General features: G+C 38.0%; 1 protein-coding gene across 1 annotated transcript in view; it reads left to right on the forward strand.

The window, feature by feature from the left end:
* Positions 1 to 4,239, forward strand: part of LOC118818136 (carboxypeptidase Q-like) — a 36,115-nt gene extending 31,876 nt beyond the window's left edge. Inside the window, exon 8 of the mRNA XM_036585289.1 lies at positions 2,579 to 4,239. Within this exon, the coding sequence (XP_036441182.1) occupies positions 2,579 to 2,739 (161 nt within the window). The 3' untranslated portion in view covers positions 2,740 to 4,239. The remainder of the gene's footprint in view (positions 1 to 2,578) is intronic.
* The last annotated feature ends 9,169 nt before the right edge of the window (positions 4,240 to 13,408 follow it).

The raw sequence follows: 13,408 nt of genomic DNA on the forward strand, positions 1-13,408 counted from the left end.
TGCAGGGGTGGAAAATATTTAAATGATTGTACTTCATTATACTAACAAGTATTATTTTGAAAGATTTGTACTGCATTAGTAAAATTGATTTTTGTGTACTCCTACTTAGTTAAATTTCCGAGAAAGAAAGAAAAAAGCATAGATTTTACCCCTTATGTTTTCATTTAGACCTCCAAAGTACTTGTACACTGCAAAGTACACTGCAAAATGAAGCTGCCTATAACTATGCTAATTTATCTTTGTGCAAAAAAACAGTACTACTCATTAGTCACAGCACCACACACAGAGTTTGAAGGGTTTAAGGCAAGGCAGATTCTCTAGTCAGTGTTATACAGAGTATGACCAGCTTGTTCACAGTGTTGAGACTAACTCTAATTAATTTTATGTGTTAAACATTTACGTATTAATTTTATATAGTTTCCACCAAATATATTTTTGGCTCCATACATCCATTTTTAATTGAGAATGAGTGCTTTTTTTACCCCAGTTACACAAGCTTTAACTGTTTTTCTGCTGTACAAAATATTTTTTCACCAATATCAGATAGATTTGCAGTGACATCACCTGAGGATTATGGAAAATGTGAAGCATACAGGGAGACTAGGGAAATGTATAGAGAATTTGACTGCTCCGCTGTGAGTCAAAGCCAACATGTTAAACAAATGAGTCATACACAGATGCACAGCTGTCCAAACATCTACAGCTACACAGAACAACTGCAATGAGATGATTTTCATTGCAGTTGTGGAGAATTTGAGGTGTGCTCTTGTAATCTTGAGTTGTTCTGTAGTGTTCTTCCTTCAGTGGACTGGTGTTGGTAATGCTCTTTTCCTCTCTTTAACTCTGCGTAATGTGCAAAGCCAGTTTGGACTTAATTTGATGTGTAAAGGGTTTTTGGATAAAAAAATGAAGTAATTGCTTTATCTCCACACCTACACAAGTACATTTGCAGTTAATGAGTATTAACTTAATTTACGCCAAAGCTTTAACATTTAAAGATTCTGGGCAGTTAGGGTATCTACGCAGCTCTGTAGAGTGTCAGAGTAGAATTAAAAGAAGACTCAGCAAACAGCCTCCTATTGTAAAGGCTAAGCAAGACTTTGTTGCTTCTGTTTCTTGAAGAATAGTTGAGGGTTCTGGATGGAGCTATTCCCATCTGGAAACAGTAGAGAAACTGGAGAACTATTTAACTGTAAACACATGCGCTTGACTCCTATGTTCCCAGTTCCCATTCATCCTAGAAACAGAGTCTGCTGAGTGTAGAGTGGAAAATGTTCCTCAAATGTTTCTTCTGATACTGATATCAGGACTATTATTTGTAGGCAACCGCATTATATGTTTAACTTGTGACTGGGCTGACCACCCTTTCATCAGCATATACATATTACGGCAGTGGCGATCTTTTAACGTTCTGGTCCAAAACATAAACAATAAAAAAGTATGAGAGAATAGGAATTGTATGCTCCACAGAATGAATGCAGATACTGTGAAATAATTACTCAGGCAAAAGTACCTTTTCCAAAACAGAAGTATAAAGATAGAAGTGCAAACTACTAGGTTAAAAAACTACTTGGGTACTGATTAACTTGTAGAACTGCAGAAAAAATGTAAACAAACGTATTATAAATGAAAATACTCAAAGTACAAGCCCATTCAAATTTTGCTTGTGTGTGCGTAGCTGAGTAACTGTACGAGCTACTAGGGCTGCACCGATATGGGAATTGTGTGACGATGCTGATATCCAGTATTTTTCATGTTTCTCGCAATGCCAATATATAAACATTTATAAAATGCAGCATTTGGGACCCCATCTACCTGCATTAGCGTTACAGAGAAATATAAAATTTCTTCTGGATACAAATACAGTGAAATGAATAAAATTCCAATATCTTAGAGTGGTGTACTGTCACCTAAACATTCTGCTCTTGCAGAGTACAGTAAATACACCATCATCAGATAGTGGTTTGAAATATCAGTCAAATCTAAACTGCTGTCTGATATCAATATAATTTTTATCTGTCGATACTAATAAGATACCATTGTGCGTCCCTACCAGTGAAAGATTGTCTGTTATAAGTGGGATTCAGTCCAGTGACTTACAAATACTACAAATACAAATATTGATCTCTTGCCAAAGTAATTATTGTAGCTGTCAAGTCTAGTGGTTTACCCATGAGGCTCTCATTTTTTGATTTTTGCAATGATCTCATGGCCTTGAATATAAATCTCACGTTTTCACACTCTTACAAATAAAAGTAAAACTCTGGTATGCTATGCAGTTCCGTCACAGGAATAGCAGTAGGGGTTTTGATTTTTACCAAAGTCTACAGGTGATTTATCACCTTTTTCCCTATAGCTATGAGGTCGTCATTGACAGTTGAGAATTATATTGATATAAAAGGTATAGAAGGTTTTAGAGGTACTGTAGAAGTATATTGCACAAAGTCTGTTTTTCTGCAAGAGTTTTACTGTGTGCATAATAGGAAACACTTCACACTGCTCTCTGCGCTGCCTTTTAAAAATTGGTTCCTGATATGCATGATTAACCATATATTTCAACCTCTGTTTCCCATGCCAGGTGCTAGCCTGCATACAGCAGACAGCAAGTACTTCTGGTTCCACCACACTCAAGGTGACACAATGACAGTCCAGGACCCAGCAGAGATGAACTTGTGCTCAGCTGTGTGGGCTGTGGTGGCTTATGTTGTGGCAGACCTTGATGAGATGCTCCCCAGATAGCACACTGTTTCCAGATCTATACCAGACCCACCCCAACAGCCTCAATATAGAGTCTGATTGGAGAGAGTTTGATCAACGTAGGCCAATGTGTTGAGAAACTGCAGTAAATTTCAACAAATATTCATCAGGCATTTACCACTATTCAGTCTGAGATTTATTGTAACTTTCTACTAGACAAATTGCAACCATCATACTGTAATATACTGTATTTGTGAATTAAGCTTATAAATAATGTATAAATAATGTTAGTGTGTTAAATCTTTGTTCACTCATGAACCTCACCAGTCAGCAACCTTCTTCATTTATTGTGCTGTGTTTCAGTATTTTCTCTGGGCTGTACTATATTTGTAGTGACACAGCATTAACTGAATAAAGTTTAGTCTAAGTTCATGAAAGCATCGGAGCCCAAAGATCATCGTGAAATGTTTATGCAACTATAACTTTGTACATTCTTAACATTCTAAACACATGATCTAAACACTAATGCTGAGAGGCTTCACAACCAGTGATACACTTCCTTTTCTCTGAAAACAGAAGTAGATGTGTAAGATTGTATTCACACTGGGCTGTATAGAAAAAGTGCTGCCTGAAGTATTTCTTGTGCTCATAAGAAAAAGGAAATTATAGCCATGACGATACTGTTTCCACCAAATTCTGCCTTGTATGCAGTTGTACCAGCTGTGAGGGTAGAGTGAACGTTGTTGGTGTGTTGCTCAGTGTCATCACAGCAACAACCATTAGTGGTTATTGGCTGACGTCTCCTTATTTATGTTAAAGGCTAGGTTGACAGGAATGAATGAAATGAACAAATTCAATCCTTGAATTAAATCACACTGTCTGATTTGCCCTTCTGTCTGTCTAGCTAGCCAACCACTGACAATACACAAAACAGCATGCTATTATACTATACATATTATACAGATAGATGAATGGACTTGTAATAGTGGCATAGTAGTTTTGATGTACCAATTAGTGTGGCAGTACATGGTTTTGGACACAGCATATGTGTTACTGAAATGTCTACCGAACAGCAGAAACTATGTTGTGACAGTGAATTGTAATTTTGTGCTTTTGTACCTTTCTACCAGATAGGTGCTGTAGTCCTTCATTACCCAACATGCAACATTCCACACTTAATACTGTGTGTTTATGTTTTCGATTCAGTTTATTTCTTTAGCTCTTTTTAACAATTTTAACAATGCAGGCCCCTGATGAGCAAGCTGAGGCCAAGAGTGGCAGGGAAAACCCTGAGAGGAACCAAAACTTACTTTCTTCTTTCAAACCCCTCTTTGTTTCTCTGGACTGCACTGGGTACGCAGTAAACCCTGATACATTCAGTTTACTCAAAACTTGGTGGTTTTTAAGTAAAAGTAAAAACTAGCATACCTTCTAGCATCTATCACATAGACTATATAAACATTTTCTCATTATCTGTATTTTGTTGATTTTCAAATATGTAATGATCACAATTTCAGACATAAAGGAAAGCTGTTTCAGTAAGAGTTTTCAGAGTGATGTGCTCTCATGACTGCCTTAAAACAGCCTTTATTGTAGTTTTGTTCCCTTTACAGTTAGATAGTTGTTGTCACTGTGCTTTTAATACTGATATATGTAAGTGACCTCTGTTCTGCCCTGTGATGTGCCTCTTTCAAAAAGCAGTTCAGACTGAAACACTGAACTTCAATGTAAATGGGTGGGACTAAACTGCTGTAGGACATATGTAAATGTGTTGATTTTTGTGACATCGTAAAAACAGTACATTCAAACTAGGCTGTTTTGCAGCTCAGTTTACATAAATAGATTAAATCAATTGGAAAATTAAAGCTTGTTTTAAAAAAATTGTGATTACATATTACATCAAAAGCTTTAATGTGACAAAATTGAGGATTTTTTTGGTGATATGAGTCCTGTTAAAAGACCGCTCTGTTGGCAGTAACAACCATATAAACTGACTATCAAACAGACACAAAAAATGGTTAAACAAATTTAGAATAACTGAAACATGTAAAGTGCGTCCAAAATTATGTAGAACCTGTATATAACATTAAAATGTTTTTGTTGAAAGCACCCCTACCCCATGCTTTTTTTTTTTTTGTTCAGTTTGCTCTGTTCACAAAAACAATACACTTGAATTTTCAAACAAACAGTTAAAACAACCAGCCTCAATTTACTGATAACAACTAGTTGTGAGAGAGTAAGTAATTATAACTTGAGTATTGAGTCCAAATAATGTCGGGGGTTCAGTGAAATGCAATTAAGTTGTTCGTAACATTTAGCTTAAAATGGGGTAAATTCTGAACAGTACTGATTTGCAACTAAACCTGTGGGATCCTATTTGTATGACCACTTAGATGGTTCATAGTTTAGACTGCCCATTTTGAAGTAAATTAGTATTCCCACAACACTTATGTGTCCCCCAGTCTACCTCTGAATAAAGGTGTCTTCAATCAATGCTTAACAGAGTTAGCCAGATGCCACATAACATGACTGCTTGAGGAGTTTCAGCTGCTTTTTCACTGACCAGCTGAACTTGAGGGGGCTGTCGAAGTTGACTTAGATATCAATCCTTAGAGGCAGTCATCACTGGTGATTAATGAAAGCATGTAGTACTTTGATAATACTCCTCACTCGTAGCTCAGAGAAACAAGAGGAGAAATTCTGTTGCACTAATATCCTTAGTAAGTAGAAGAGGAGATGATAGTTTGAATATGACAAGTGTGCTTACAGCCTTGTTTTACAGAAAGAAAAAAACCTTGCTTTACGTTTTTGCCTTTTTATTTTTCTGCTATTGAAACAAACTCAAAAATGCAGACTCAAACCTGTTGATAGAGTGTAAAACATATAAATACAGTTATGTAACTTGATGTAATTACATATAAATAATTATCTAATGTAAAGAAAACGTATTGCAAAATGACTAACTGTATACTACATAGTCGTCACTGGATTATATACCATTCAGACCATTAATTATTAATGAGCCATCAATTCAAATAATGCTTAGCTTTGATCAAAATGTGAACCTGTTAATATTTCATTGTTGTGCTTTCATTGTTGTGCTAGACTGATCTAGTACACCCTTGGCTAAAGGTGATAATCACTATAACTGCTCTGATGCAAAAGTCATTAATGCTACAGGATGTTTCTGCTTATACTAAACAGAGGTTGCAGGTCTGATGAACATGTTAGTGCACCAATTATGGAAGTCTCATTTAAAGTATGGTGTGATTTTTCACACCTTTTCTTGGAGGATTGCCTTGTTTCTTTTTATATGGAAATTTTGTATTTCAGTCTTTTGTGGCTCACCCATGTCCTAACTAGACCTCTAACTCTTTTCTTGTCTCAGACTTGCCCACATGATGAGAATAGTAGTAAAATGAGAGCTTCAACACCTCAGTGCTGGCTATTGCCAAATAGAAGAGAGTCACTCAGATGAAACGGGAATAGACAGCTGGAAGCTTTTAACCCCCCTTGTGTATGTTAGTGAGAGTGAGATGGAGGCTCGTGAGGGCACTGGAGAGGGCGGCTTGTGGAAACAAGAGGCAGCCGTTCTCTCTTAGAGCCTTCTGTTTGCCCTGCTCCGCTCTGCTAGCTCATGCTTTTTCCTAACAGGACCATGTCCTGTTGACATTCCCAGCCAACCCAAATGTGGAAAAGCATGGAGGTACTTTCAGCTTTCAGTCACTAATAGATTGCATTCTAATCTTAAAAGCATTGTATGAATGGATGGCTTTGAAATCCAGTAATGCTGTAATTATGACGTGACTGGTTGCGGTACATGAGAAAGAACAAAGAAAGAGTCGTTGTGCCAGTAGTGCATTGATCATGCAGAACTTGTGTGTTTGCAAAAGTTTACTGCTTCCCCTAGCAGTGATAGAAAAGGCCACACAACCTCAGTGAAAGTGAGCGCGAAGCTACCTTACAACAAACAGGTAAATATAAGTTTCTAGAAGGTCTATCTTGTGCACTTCAGTTGACCTTAATGCAAAGTTATAATGCACACTGTAGAAAAGCCTCTTTGAATGTCAGTAGAGTCACCTTCCTTTACATGTATTTGTTGAGCATATAGCCCATCTATCATGTGTAGTTTTTATAGAGCCCATGTTACATCATTTTTTCAGCCAGCTACATAGTATATCAGGCCATCTTTATTCAAACACGATAAATATGTCAGACTGCCTTCATAAGCAGAGGAGACCTAGAACACAGCCTACTGAAGGTGGTGGAGATATAAAAGTAGGAAAAGTTGAAGGATGTCCCTTGGAGTGACTCTTTTTTCAGCACTACCCTCGATATCACTGTGTACTGAGTTCAGTCATTCTCACCGATTCCTAGATGTTCTTGGGAGAATTGCATCTTTTGCAGAAAAAATAAAGTGTGCAATGGACAGGTTTCTTTAATACTGTAGATGTGAATTGGACATTAAAGCATACAGTTTTAATTCCAGAAGAAAATAATAAACAACTCTCTGCTGCTCTTTTCTTGACTCCTTGTTCAAAGTGACATTAAACTACAAAAACATTCCTGGTAGTTTGGAAATATGATTTAAAGTAGTTAAAAGTTGTGAAATCTCTGTGAGGAGGTAGCTGTCTTAGGGCCAAGTGGTCAGCAGTGCCTTCCAGAGTTTCTTGGCATTCTTTGCAGCAAACTGGAGACATCTACTTGGCTTTGACTGCTAGTGATCATATAATTTGTTACTTCAGATCTGCTCGCAGTCCATTTCACCAGTTACTGTGTTTGGATTTACAGCCATTTTTTTCACAATCTTATCAAACAACCTCATGAAAAGCTCATATTAGTATTTTATTAAGCATATTACGGTTGTGTCCCATTTATCTTATGTAAAATTCTCAATTATTAAGGTCCTACACGGTCATTCAGTTTGACACAAATGTGTGGGGAAAAAAAAAAAATCCCTCAAGGCGGACGTAAATACCAGCATAAAATCTTTAACGCTCACTTCAACAAAACAAGAAGGGTTTTGAGGGAGCAAACATGAATTAAACACTTCAAAGGCCCTACTAGAGAAAACATGGACTGGATTATGTTTCCTCTCTTTCTGTTGTTGTGGCTGTGGATCTTGCCATAACATTTTCTCTGCAAGGCTCTGGCTTTAAGTTATCTTCAGCTTTAATGTTTTGAAATGGTAGAGTGCAAAATGGGAAACAAAAAGGGTCAGCACAGAGATGAAATGTGTAAATGTCGTAGATCAAAAGCACCACGTAATTCTCCTAGCTTAAACAGTGGACGTGGGGCAGCGTCAGAGTCCATTCAGAGCAAATGAAGAACATGAAAGAGCCGTCTAAAGCTGAAAGAAGCAGAATGAATAGAGATCAAATCCTCTGTTTCAACTTCAATGGAGTCAAGAGTCAGAAGGCACCAATGGTTTAGACTCTGTAAAAAACCCAGATTAGCTGACTCAATGATTATTGTCAGATTTTCAGGGCAGAAAAAAGAAGATTAAAGAAGCTTTTATTGTAGAAGACATTTGTGGTTCTCCACACTTGCCCATAGACTTTGTATCCCTTTACTCTCGCTTATTTAATTTTTTGAAATTCTCATAATACTCAAAACTGCAATACAGAAATCCTGGCTTAAGTCCTTGGTGTCCACCTTTTTATTGAAATCAAAGTTTCAGTGTGCACAAACTCTACTGATCTGGTAAGCATTTACACAGTGTTTTCTTGTTATCAGTCTCATGATCACAATTCCAGGAGGTTTTTTGCCGTTTAAAATATCTGACATTCAGCTTATTTTACATGGACAACACAAAGGTTTTTAGGACATCGCGATGCATTTTTGTCCTCCAGCTTTATGGGTGAGAAACATTTGCTGCACAAGAAAATGTGATACTATCTGTTTTTCCAAGATTGTGGAGGGAAAGGCTTGACCACTGAAATGCAGCATGTGGTGATGCAACCCACTGCAATGGTGAAGTGATTGTATTGCTGTCAGCTATAGAACTATATTGTCCTGTATTCCTTTATAGTGTGGCCTTTACAAAAGAACTGAACGCTGAGGTGTGTAGCTTTAAAACAAGATCTGTAGAATGAATTCATTTTCAGTATTTGTGTTGACAGTGTTTAGCAGGTTGAATAGTGAAGTGCCTGCTTTTTTTGTTAGTACTTTAACTTTCTCCTTGCAGAATTTTCATCTCACAGCAGGATGCGGTGCTGAGAGCCTGGAAGCTGCAGCACCCATCCAGTACGCTTCCTTATCTACAGGATTTCAGGTATGTCAGCATTTTTCTGACGCTTATAAGTCAGGCTATGGTAATGTCTGAATGTTAAAGATTGCTGTGCATGTGTGTGTTCACACGCGTTTCATATGAGTCAGGGCCATGTGATGATGATGGGAAAAGCGTGAGAGTATCCTGCCATCACAATATTTTCCCATTCCTCCAACTCCCACATACACTGGGAGCAGCTCTTTGGGGTTGGGTCAACCTTTGGCTTATTTGGACTTTTTTTTAACACAGTTAAAATGCCGACCACCAAGGCTTCTATAAAATTTGTTAGTTGTTTCTTCTTGTCTGCCTTATTAAAAATCTTTAGAAAGTTTCCAGCTTCTTCTGAAGATCTGCAGTTCTCCAACACAGTCTCTGGAACTAAACTTATAACTCAAAGAGGGGGAGAAAGAGAGACAGAGAGAAAGAAAAAAAACGATTAAACAAGAAATGAAAGAAGGAAGGAAGGACAAATGAAGAAAGAACAAAAATAAAAAGGAAATGATGAAAGAAGGAAGGAAATAAAGAACAAAGATGGAAAAAAGGAAAAACAAATATATAAAAGTAATTAATATTTTTACATGAATTTTTACTGCACACAGCATTCAGTTGCTACAAACTGCTACACATACAGTTTATTTTTAAAGACTGCAAATGAGATGGCCTGGAAATATGAAAAGACCTGCAGCTGGGGAAACCAGTTATGGTTCATTTTAGAAGAAAAAAAGAAAAAGAAACGTGTTACCCTGTATCTGTTGCGTGATGCCGTGTTCTCATTGTGATTTTACCCTTAGCTCTCTAAATTGACCATTTTTCATTTGCCAGTCTTTCACAGACAGGAGAGGAGGCCTAAACTGAGCTCTTCTGACATTTTACTGTTTAACAGAAGCAGCCTTTGTTAATGTAAACCAGAAGCTTAGCTGTTCATTCACCACTTTATGATATAGCTCCCATATCCATTTCTCAAACAGGACAGTGGGTATTTCATCTTAATTGCAAATCCCTCCACCCATCCGTGGTTAATTCCTGAGGCAGTGCCGACGTCTTGTCTTGACTGGCCCTTTGCGGTCACATAATGGATTATAATAATGGTATTTAAATTATGTTTCTGTTGTAGCAGGTCCAGAGAAGGGGATGGTGGTGAGGCTGGAATGTGTATGATAGAGCTTTCATTTATTTACCCACAGCAGGATTCTAGCAGTAAGACCGCAAATACCCTTCCAGCCCACAACACTCAGGAAAGCTCATAAGTTGCGCCTCGTTATAGAAACCTTAATGAAGAGCGAGTGCCAATTTTAAAGATGCTATAACCTTACAGCCCACTTGTGCTCACTCAAAGCTAAGAAAGCCTAAACCATCTTAAAGCAGTAGCACAATTCTTTTGTATGACTATGATTTTCCTGCCTGTATCTAACTAAGATAAAATCATGTTTAGGCAGTTTATTCTTTTCTAGATTTTAAGCTACTAGTGGGAGCTACTTCACCAGCTGAGTTTTCCACAGCCTGCAAACTCAGCTAACTTTGTCAACAACAAATTGAAATAAAGTGGAAAAAAAAACATTCACATGAACACATGGGCAAACAGCAGTAAAGCAATGAATACAGATTAAGTCACTTATAAGAGACTGATAGGCTAGAGTCAAGCATACCAGGCCAAGGCAGATGTATGTCTTACAGTAGCCTTATCTGTGTGTCTTCAGGAGGTTTATTCAAAGAGCGACTATTAGACAGAGCAAAAAATATTGCAAATCTGTGAATTAATGTCTCAGCCTTACTTTACTGAGGCAAAATGAATCTACATAACTCATATGAGGTGTGTTTGCATTCTAAACTCCAGTTATGAATGTAACTGTTTTTAGGAATTCCAGATGGCTGCCAGAGGCAGTTAAAAGTGCAGTGGATCTTCCTCATGATCCTGCACACAGGCCAAGATCTTATACCAACGGTAATGTGATGGAAACTGGAATGTTTTTGCAGATTCTGAGTGCCTGACAACTCTAGTGGTCATCTGCATTTTGTAGAACTGATGACCAAATTGCCAGTGCATGGACCTCCACCAGTGAATACCCTTCAGCACTGTCTAGGATGTGGATGTGCTCCAGGCAGAGATGGTCAGATGCTGTTCCTGGTTCCAGCAGCTGGAAGGATTTGTAGGCTACATAAAGATTACCTCTGCCTCCCAGTCTGAAAGCCTTTGTTTCGAAAAAGGAGGCCACTTGTTTTTGCTACTGAAGTAGGCAAACAGCTGGTCTGTGTGACAAATGCTGGCACGTAGGTCCACATAAAGCCATATGGCTTGGACTGGGCACAACCATGAGCATCCTGCTCATCAGTGAAAGGAACCAGTTCAATGTGATGATTAATAAATTGAAGTGACAAGACTTCAAAAGAAAACTGATAGTTGGACCGTGGCATGTTGCTGGAACCATCCGGAGTCCACTGTGAGCATAGCAAGCTCACAGATGATGGGTGTAGCTCCACTTGTAGCTGTTCACCAATAAAAAAAAACAAAAAAAAAACAACATTCTTCAAAGAAATCCACTTGAAGTCTACTTAAAGTTTATTAAAGACTGCCCCAAACGTCTAAAGGGCACAATGGAATATGCAAGGCAAGCATGGAGATTAAAGAAGCCTCATGTCCATGAGGAAGACAGTTATAAAATGATGTCCACCCATGTGAACTCGCACATTCCTGAAAGTGGAAAAAGAAGCGGCCACATACTCTTTAGATGCAGATAGAGGACTGACCTCCATCCAGTTTGCTCTGTAGGAACTGGAGAACTATAGATACTGAGTCTTGCACCAGGTTTTAGCACCTCACGAGTCAGAAAGCATTGTCCGGTGACAGGCATTCACAGTATCTGTTGATAAGACTCTTGCAAACTAAATGGTGTCCTTGACTGCCAGCTTGCAGTTCAACCGCTATGTCTCTGACCCAGCAGCCATGATTGAGATAAGAAAATAAGAAATTTTTCTCTGATTGGAACTTGCCAAGTGAAAGCCTTTTTTGAGATAGCGGCTGTAGAAACCATGGTGGTTGCAGCTTAGAACTGTGTATAGTGTCCAGACCAAAGGTCTGAAAGACTGAGATGTAGCTAGATGTCTTAGCTACTGCTAGCCAAGAGGTAGTGAAATTCCAACAGCTTTATCAAACATCACTATCATATCAATATCAATGTCAATATCATACAGCCCTAATCTCTACTATAATTACTGCAATCATTTTCTCTTATAAACTGTGGCAAAGTGTGTATCTAGGACTTCCAGACTGCTTTTTATAATAAATTGTAAATTATTTTGTGATGGGTTTATTCCACTGTCAAATTAAATTTCATTTGCTCATCTTCAATGGCTCAACTCTGATTACAAACAAATTGCACTTCAGTGACAAATTAACAAACAAATGCATTTTGCTTATATCTGAATGTTTTCTCATCTATGTTGGTTAGACAGATGTGAACTCCACTCTAATTAGTTCTTGTTTGTATCTCAAGGAATTTTAGGGAATAGGTCGCTGCTGAGACTACATCAATGATGACCTTGGCTTTGGCCGCACTAGAGGCACACAGAGGGTGCTCATGAGCACTAGGATGAGGAATAGGACACCCTATAGCAGGGGCATCTAGTCTTATCTGCAAAAGGCCGATGTGGTCGCAGGTTTTCATTTCTACAAAGCATGCATGATCAATTGTTTAAAAACTCAGACAAACTGTGGGAACAAGTGGAATTATGCGCGCTCATGGTTTGTTGGGATGAAAAGCTGCTGCCATACCATCGTGGTTTGTGGATAAGATTGGACACTCCTCTCCTATAACCTTGCAGTCCTTGCATGCATGCACAATTAAGTCCCACAGGACCGCAAGTGAGCCAGTTGGCACAGGGCTCGAACCTAATGGATAAGGCCTTCAGTCCATCTCCTGAAGACCTAACCAATGGAATCCTGATTGGACAATTTTTCATCAGGTGGTTCAATATTTAAGCCCTTTGTTTCCAAAAATGAACAATGAAATAAGAAGACAATACTTGTAGTTTTAATACAACAAGCAAGATGACTTTATTACACAAAAAAAGAACTAAAAAATATAGGCATACATTTTTTGTTTCCAAGAAAACATTACGCCTTCTCTGAAGGACGAGAAGGCCCTGAGGGTTCCCCAAAGTTTATAAACATATAAATGTAATTACTGAAGGCAAATTTAAGCAAACATTATTAAGCAAACATAACAGTATTGTTAAGGTCCTTGTTCTTGCTGGCTCAGTGACATGAGTGGAAATATTGTTCCTTTGACTGAGAATGAAGCCTATAGCAAGTAATAATGTGAAGCAAGGTTGCTGTTTGTGACTGTGTTTTGAAGGTGCTCTTTGAAAGTATTCCCTGTCTGCATGTTTTTCTTTTTTTGTGGAGTCGCAATAAGAAAATGGAAGATAATAATAAACACATGA

Source organism: Colossoma macropomum, unplaced genomic scaffold (genome assembly GCF_904425465.1).
Source record: "Colossoma macropomum unplaced genomic scaffold, Colossoma_macropomum, whole genome shotgun sequence".
In the NCBI taxonomy this organism is placed as follows: domain Eukaryota; kingdom Metazoa; phylum Chordata; class Actinopteri; order Characiformes; family Serrasalmidae; genus Colossoma; species Colossoma macropomum.